Source organism: Phoca vitulina, unplaced genomic scaffold (genome assembly GCF_004348235.1).
Source record: "Phoca vitulina isolate PV1807 unplaced genomic scaffold, GSC_HSeal_1.0 scaffold40, whole genome shotgun sequence".
Taxonomy (NCBI): domain Eukaryota; kingdom Metazoa; phylum Chordata; class Mammalia; order Carnivora; family Phocidae; genus Phoca; species Phoca vitulina.
In genome coordinates this window covers 13,078,838-13,087,730 of record NW_022589743.1, presented here as the reverse complement: position 1 = coordinate 13,087,730, position 8,893 = coordinate 13,078,838, and the positions used below count along the sequence as shown (strand labels likewise).

At 35.2% G+C, this 8,893-nt stretch overlaps 1 protein-coding gene across 4 annotated transcripts in view; it reads right to left on the bottom strand.

Moving 5' to 3' along the window:
* The window catches only part of INTS2 (integrator complex subunit 2), a 55,114-nt gene continuing 46,221 nt past the window's right edge, over nt 1-8,893 (bottom strand). For all 4 annotated transcript variants that reach the window (XM_032428710.1, XM_032428709.1, XM_032428712.1 and 1 more), the window contains 6 exons: nt 7,181-7,379; nt 4,895-5,146; nt 4,214-4,321; nt 3,982-4,087; nt 2,162-2,338; nt 1-2,055 (listed from right to left, as the gene is read on the bottom strand). In XM_032428710.1, the coding sequence (XP_032284601.1) occupies nt 1,886-2,055; nt 2,162-2,338; nt 3,982-4,087; nt 4,214-4,321; nt 4,895-5,146; nt 7,181-7,379 (1,012 nt within the window). In that variant the 3' untranslated portion in view covers nt 1-1,885. The remainder of the gene's footprint in view (nt 2,056-2,161; nt 2,339-3,981; nt 4,088-4,213; nt 4,322-4,894; nt 5,147-7,180; nt 7,380-8,893) is intronic.

The window sequence follows — 8,893 nt, the reverse complement described above, 5'->3', positions numbered from 1 at the left end:
AATAAAGAATATGAATGTTTATAAACCAATATTCAAAATAGCTGCACACATCTGTTTTCACTTGAATAAAAAAAATCACATTGTGACAAATCTTGTAATCTTAACTTAAAATACATGAATATTAACATTTACTAATATATTTACACATTTTATTTACATCATCAACAAATCTCATGAAAAACAGCGTATGTTATTTTAACACAGCAGGTTTTGACCAGTCTTTGAAAAGTGATCCAGGAATGTGCACCGCATGTAATTAGAAAACATATTTCAACCTTTTCTGATTTCCTAGAGGTTACCTACTCACTCAAAATATTCCAAAGCCTCAGTTTAAAAACTAAACAAAACAAAACAGGAGCAGTTGTATTTAATCTTAAAAGACTTATAAAACTGCCTTGTTTAAAAATATGAAAATTCTTAACGGTATTTTTTAAGTGGATGTTTTTACTTTTTGGATCAAAATTACTTAATTGAACATTAAGCATCTAATAAAAGTTATAAATATTCTATCATCTAGGATACTGTGTACTTCATGATTTGAAACAGCTACAAATTAGTTCTTATATAATACCCTTATGAGGTAGGGCCAGTAGTAATCCCATTTTACAAAGGAGGAAAATGACATGTGCCTATATGCTAGTGAGAAGATTGAAAAATTCCTTTTCTTAAAAACCACACTTCCTTATTAGCCTACCTAATTTCTTTTACAAGTGGTCTGTTTCAAGGCAAGGAACTGAAGGGGTTGGGAAGAGTGTGTCATTCAGGTATATCTCAGAAAGCAAGGAGAAGTAACTTCTATGTTAGATACTTAATTGAGAGGAAAAAATAAGGACTATGGTTTACCTGAATGCATCTACCTAATCAGTGGAAGTTACTAACAGAGGACTGCAAAATCCTTCAGCAACATGGTATGTTATGCTTTTTAATTTTTCCTGAGGTCCAAACACTGTATATATTTTCTTACTCAGAGATCTTCTAAAATTATGACGTGAATTATAATCCTGATGGCACAGCAAGGGCTCTTTAATCTGGTGTGTTTCACTGCTCTAAACTTTAATTAGATACCAATGTATTTCCCTCCACTGACCATTAGGTAAGTCAGTAAAACATTATAAAAATAAATCTTAAAAAAAAAAAACTAAATGAGATCTCCTTTCAGGTTCTCCTCTGCACAAAGATGTTTCTGTAAACACTTCTAAATTAATATCTTAAAATTCCAAATTATTCAAGTATCTCTTTAAACATGTCTCCATATTAGTAAAAATTGAAGCAAATATGTAAAATCTTAAAATTCTCACCTGTAATTCCATGGAAATCATTTACAAAAAGCTACTTGCCTTCTCAATACTATTTCTTGAGAAGCAGAATTCCATCTTGCATTACTATTACTTGCATTGCAAGTTTTAGCGATTTCTATTGGGTATTTAAACTCTTAATTTTTCCTGAATTCTCCCTTCCCTTTTTCTCCCTCTCATCATTGCTTCATTGTCACACTGTTACTAGCTGACATTAAACACTAGGGCTACCGACAGACTCATCTTTATAAGAAATTAAAAGCATGGCACTGTTTCTTCATTGCAAAAACTAAATACAAGGCCAAATTCACTTTCTAGTAATGAGTTTCTTAAATGTGCTCCCAATAGGGAAAAAAAAAGCTCCGCTGCTATAGTATAAACATACCAGCAAAGTAGATTCAAAGAACTATCAATCAAATACAAGCAAGCATAATTCTTAAAGAGAGTTCTAAATTCTATTCATGTTGAACTGAATCGTTTAATGATTCCAAGATGTTACTGTTCCCATTCAGTTTAGAGTTGTTTTAAGATGCAGATTCGTATCGAGTATATGCAGCAAACAGCTTCACTTTTTTATTTTACTTTTTTTTTTAAATTCCACTAACACTCATGTTTATTATTTCAATTATTGTGCTTTCAATACAATGACAGAGCTGTACATCAGGATCCGTACTTCCAGTGTCCCCAGATCCATTTTTATAAGATGGATCTTTACAGATACCAGACCATCCACTTGGTTTCTCTTTTATTTGTTGAAGACCTAAAAACGTAAGGAAAAAAAATAAATTAAGGCAAGGAATCTGGAAAGGAGTTTGGCCTTTATGTTTGAGATATTAAAGCAACTTTGAAAATCAGTTCCTACTTACGTGTGATAATTGGATCGATGTCTCTTGTCTGAGTAGCAACATCAGAGGCACAGACTTGCCCGATCTGGATCAGCAAAGACATAATATCCTCATACAGTGGAGGAAACGCTCGACAGAAAGAGACCAAACTCGGCAGAGTTGGCATGAAAAAAGCATACCGCTTAGCCTGTGTTAAAACTGTTGGAAAGAAGTTAAACAATTTTTTACTTTACAGCTATAAATTCAACGTACATGGCCTATTAAACATACTAAGCACCATGCTCTGTGCTGAGATTACTAAGTTGTCTGATATATCCTTCAAGGAGTTTACAATCTAATAGTCAGCCATCATCCAACCTATAAATGCTTATTCTGAAGCACTGTGATAAGTGTATTACATGCATTATTTAATTTAATTAATTCTCACAGTTTTATAAATGAGGAAAGTATTATTATGACACCTCTTTTATACAGGAGAAAAACTGTTAAATAAACCATAGATTAAGAAACTTGTTCAAGGGGGCACCTGGGTGGCTCAGTCAGTTAAGCGTCTGCCTTTGGTTCAGGACATGATCCCAGGGTCCTGGGATCGAGTCGCGCATCGGGCTCCCTGCTCAGCGGGGAGTCTGTTTCTCCCTTTCTCTCTCCACCGCCCCGCTCATTCTCTCTCTCTCTCTCAAATGAATAAATAAAATCTTTAAAAAAAAAAAGAAAGAAAGAAAGAAAGAAACTTGTTCAAGGCTACACAGCCAGTTAGTAGTAGAGTTGGGATTGAGCTCAGGCAGTTAAAGCTCTTAACCACTAAAAATAATAACAAGATGTGAATACGATGAAAAGAAAAATGAGCAAAGCATTATGGGAGCACAAAGAAAGAATATGAAATTAGTAAGTCATAACTTTAAAAGAATGAATTATACTTCGTATCTTTTAGAGTAGTTTTTCATACTATTTTACTCTATAAACCAGACAGCGATTAAAACATTAGGGTATGTTTCAGGGCGCCTGGGTGGCTCAGTTGGTTAAGCGACTGCCTTCGGCTCAGGTCATGATCCTGGAGTCCCTGGATCGAGTCCCGCATCGGGCTCCCTGCTCGGCAGGGAGCCTGCTTCTCCCTCTGACCCTCCCCCCTCTCATGTGCTCTCTCTCTCTCTCATTCTGTCTCAAATAAATAAATAAAATCTTTAAAAAAAAAAAAAAACATTAGGGTATGTTTTAGAACTTGAGGAAACAACTAATATATTTATCTCTTATTTACACAGCATGATTATATCTTCCTGGAACTCTAAGCCTTTGTAATAAATTTAATTTGCCTTCTACTGACCTAATGACATTTAGAAAGCAGATCTGATTTTCATTTGTAAAATATGGAAAGCTTTTTTTTTTCTCTTAAAATTTTATTTATTTATTTATTTAGAGAGAGAGCAAGCATGCACGTGTGCGAGCAGGGGAAGGGGCAGGGGGGGAGAGAATCCGGAGCAGACTCTGCACTGAGCACAGAGCCCAATGTGGGGCTCAATCCCACAACCATGATATCTTGACCTGAGCCAAAGTCAAGAGTCGGATGCTTAACCAACTGAGCCATCCAAGCCCCCCTGGAAAGCTTATTATATTTACTTAAATCTATATATAATTAGTCACAAAATGAAAGATATAATTTGCCTACCTATTCATCTCTACACTATAAATCACATTTGTAATAAAAAAATTTTCAAAAGAATAATTGAAAAAATGGTGTAAATTAAACTATTAGTGACACAGAAACATCATACTCCTAAATTCAGTAAAAATATGTACTACTTTATGTTAGAAGTTTTTGTTACTGATGTTGGTTGGCTACACACCTGTTAGCAAAGTTCCCATGACATTCACAGCTAAGCGAGCCACACTGAGTGACTTTGGTAATGCATACTGGATACACAAATGAGAAAGCAACTGGATAGCAAATATCTGCAATACAAAATCAAAATGTTACATGTTTCTGAATCCTCAAGTATTAAATTTTTAAAAATATTTGATAACTAGCAAGACTGGAGGGAGATTAAAATTTTCCTAAACCCCCAAAATGCTCATTACCTGTTTTTCAAGTTCTGGCTGTGCAATAAGCTCAGGTATGAAATCCAGACAGATGTGCATAGACGGAATACCTGCGACGGTCAGAGGTAAAAGCTCACATGGATAACCCTATCTCAACAAGAAAGGGGGAAAGAGAAAAAAAACTATGAGTCAAATACAGACAAAAATACACAGGGAGATTTTCTTCCCCTTCTTTTTTTTTTTTTTTTAAAGATTTTATTTATTTATTTGACAGAGAGAGAGACAGCGAGAGAGGGAATACAAGCAGGGGGAGTGGGAGAAGGAGAAGCAGGCTTCCCGCCGAGCAGAGAGCCCAATGTGGGGCTCGATCCCAGAACCCTGGGATCATGACCTGAGCCGAAAGGCAGATGCTTAACGACTGAGCCACCCAGGTGCCCCGAGATTTTCTTCCTTCATGTAAAAGTTGCTCAGAAGGTTACAGTGCCCTACATGTTTCCTGGCGTTTCACCTTTATGGTGCACCAGAATAAAAGTAAATTATCTGAATCTATTAGTGTGAAATAAAATCTAAAAACTCTGGATTTGGGGCCATATTGCAAAGGACCATGATCATTTGTGTGATCTCTGATTGCTAACTGATCCCCATTAATATAGTAATCAAAGCACTCCCCCCCTCAAAAATCAAGGTCAACCATATAAGCATTGTTCTTTGAAAACACACCTGAAAGTGAACAAGTTTAGCAATGTTAGGATCAGCAATGTACATCTGGTGCAACAGACAACAGATAAGGCACTGAACTTCTCGAAGGTTACAGAGCAAATTGTCTTCTCCTTCCTCCATTCCCTTATTTGAAGCACTGGTAGTAATAACACTTTGAACATTCCTTAGCAAGCTGTCTGGATTGACACCCTTTGCTTTCTCTTCTTCAGTAGGTAAGCAAATCTCCAAGAGAATCTGGACAGCTGCACTATCCTACAAGCAAATAAAACAGTAAATTTAAGAAGTTTCTGAGAATTTTGTTTGAAAACCAAATCTAATTTTGTTCTCACATGAACAAAAGTGGTAAAATAACTGTTTCTTAAATTTAAAAAAGGAGGTACCTTTAAGAGCAAATGTGAGCAATCTATAGGGCAGTGGTTCTCACCTTGTTTAGGGTCATGAAAACTTTTAAGTCTCTGAAGAAAACTACATACCTTCTCCATATAAAAATTAACATGCAAACAAATATATTGCATAATTTCAGGGTAGTCACGTATCACTAAAGCAGATCCAGTTTAAAATCATGTACTAGAAGAGTATTCTGATTCAGTGACATCCTAAACAGGGCCTAAGCAAAAAAATGACTTCTACCAGAATCTCTTCTTTCTTTCCTACATCTCCCAAGATCCTATCCTGTATTCCCCTCTTTTTCTCACCTGGCTTTTTTTTCTCACCAATTAATTAATTCCTCTGAAAATGGTGGTTAATAATTAATGCCTAAACGTCACTTCCTAAAGCTTTTTTTCCCTTTTAATTTGAAGATGGGCTCTTTATAGCCCTGGTTTTGCAAAGAAAAATTCTGCCTTACCATCTATTCCACCTGTACAACTCATTGTTGCTCAGTCTACAAGCTTGAGTGTCATTTCATAGAACAGTAATTTCCTGAGGGGTGATCCATCTTTAAATGTAGCAGCTCCTACATTTAAAGGAGAGCTATAATCACTCTTATCTAGCAGGAAAAGGTAACAAAAAAATGAATATATGACATGTATCTCTGGAAGACAGCCACTGCCTGGAATAGAAGAAAACAATTACTTCATCTAATTGTTTGATGAATTTGATTATAAAGTAAGGTTAGCTTTATTTTATAATTATCATTCTTGGGTCAAAGGGTTTTTGGTTTGGGGTTGTTGATTTGTTGTTTTTGTTTGTAGACTCTGGCGCCAGGCTACCCAGGCTTGAATACTAGCTCTGCCACTTATTAATGTGTAGCCTTGAGCAAGTGACTTACCTCCCTAAGTCTCATTTTCTTAATCTGTAAAAACAGATGATAATACTCCCTACCTCATAGGTTGGCTATAAAGAATAAATGAGTTAATATATATAAAGAACTTACAATAGCATTCGGCATATAGTAAGCATTATATAAATGGTAGCTATTATGATCCTCAATGCCTTTTCTGAAATTCTCAGGGCCAGACTTATTTAGAACTCAGAATTATTTTTTCATGTAATATTATATAATATCTCCAGCAGAGACTAGGGTAGCACACAGTGCAGTCAAACATATTCACATTTCTGCAGCAAAACAACATTCACAATAAGTGGGATAAGGCCATAAATAGCTTCGTATCAGTTCAGGTCAAGTTTTGTCACAAATGAGATCACATCAGGTCAGGTCTTTCTGCCAACTGAATTACCAAAAAAATGCTTCAGTTTTCATAATTTTTGATCTCTGTATCATAGATAAGGGATTGTGGCTATATATAATTACTCTAATTCCCCTTATTGCCAATGAAAATATTTCAGAAGGTATATTTCAAATTAAGAAAACATTTCTACTTTGAAGACCTCAAATTGCTTAACATTTAATCATCTCACATCTCCTGCCTTATTCAAAAATTACTAAAGGCCTCAGTAAAATTCTACATTGTTATAAAACTTTTCTAAATATAAAACTGAACACTTTATGTTGTCATACTATTTACCACTACCTGACATCTTATTATGTACACTTCTTGTTCTGTTTGTTTCCACCATTTGATTTTAAAAAACAAAAGTTTTATATTTTGTTAAAATATAAATCTCATTTAAATGGCTATTAAACTAATATCATGAAGATTATTCCTAATTTAAGTAATATAGTCCATCTGATCTTCAGAAGCAAAGGAAACAGCATTATCATACATTCTGTAATGAAAGATGCACAATATGTCACCGTTGTACATAAAGGGCTATCATATGCCATCTATTTAACTAATTATATTAACAGTGAAACCCATGCATTTCTTGACTAAATTTTATTACCTGAGCAGCCAGTAATGCATTTTTCAATTCTTCTCTGGTAACTTCTGGGCCATCAGTTTGCCCAACTAAACCTATTGTATTATTCTGGGAAGGCCTATCTTGCTCTGCCGTTTCCTTCAGATGAGCACTAAGGTAGGCTTTGGATGCAAGAAGATACCCATTCAACATGTGTAGAGTAATATCCATCAGTGGGGGGCATCTAACACAGAAAGAAGAAAAATACATGAGAAAGAATATATATTTATAAATTAGTCAGAATATGATCAATCAGTCCTGAACAGTACCTGAAAAACCTAAGAGTAGTAACACTCTTCCACTAAAATATTTATTCTAAAAATAAAAGTTTAATATTTGTCTTATCCTCTGTTTTTCAAGATTATATTGAATATTGAATATATATTAAATATTATCTATTTCATCTTATCAGCTAAAACCAAATATAATGAATGCCCTAGAGAAAAGATGTTTTTGCAAAAAAATGGCACTACCAGGAAGTCTCTTAAATAGGAACCTGCAAAGCAGCTGTCCTAAGAAGAGAAATAATCTATTATTGATAAGATGAAGGAGACTAGAACAGAATATTTATTCTTTCTACTCCTGTTTCTTCTTTGGAGCAAGACAACTTGCTATTCCAAAAGTGCTTCATCCACTTGACCTGGGATAAGTTATTTACTGAGCCTCAGTTTCCTCATCTATAAAAAGAGTAGTTATTCATAGCTCAAAGATTGTTACAGATTAAATGAGATAAGAACAAATACAAGAATTAAATACAAAAAGGAAAAAAATGGTAAATTAGCAACCACTAATATTTAAAAAGCCAAGCCCTGGGGCAACTGGGTGGCTCAGTCATTTAAGCATCTGCCTTTGACTCAAGTCACGCTCTCGGAGTCCTGGGATCCAGCCCCCACTGCACTCTGCGCTCAGTGGGGAGTCTGTTTCTCCCTCTGCCCCTCCCTCAACTTCTGCGTGTGTGTGCACGCCCACGCTCTCTAATAAATAAATAAAATCTTTAAAAAAAAAGCCAAGCCCTTAGAATAACCTGATAATGCCACGTCTCAATCTATCACAGAAGGAACTAGCATGCATGCATAAACAGGCAGTATAGCTGTGTTTATAACCATGTAACGATGGAAACAGCTTAAATGTTCATCAATGGTTTTTCTGAAATGTCCATATTTTCTACGATAAACATCTATATATTTATAGTGAAAAAAAATGTGTCAGTATTAAAAAACTGGCAATGTTTCCAAAAATCTCAAGCTCCACTCCAAAATTCTGAATCAGTCTCTGGATGACAAGCCTAGTAATTTACATATGGGTTACTATGCACCAGTTAAAAAAAATGAGTTAGAATTATGCATATCAATATGGAAAACATATGAACAACAGTAAGTTTTTTTAAAAAAGAACAAAATAGGGGCGCCTGGGTGGCTCAGTCGTTAAGCGTCTGCCTTCGGCTCAGATCATGATCCCAGGGTCCTGGGATCGAGCCCCACATCGGGCTCCCTGCTCAGCAGGAAGCCTGCTTCTTCCTCTCCCACTCCCCCTGCTTGTGTTCCCTCTCTCGCTGTGTCTCTCTCTGTCAAACAAATAAATAAAATCTTAAAAAAAAAAATAATAATAATGCCTACAATATAATACTACTTATGTTTTTTTAAACCACTGAAAGAAAAAGTATTTCTACTTATAAATTTGTAAATACATAGAAAGTAA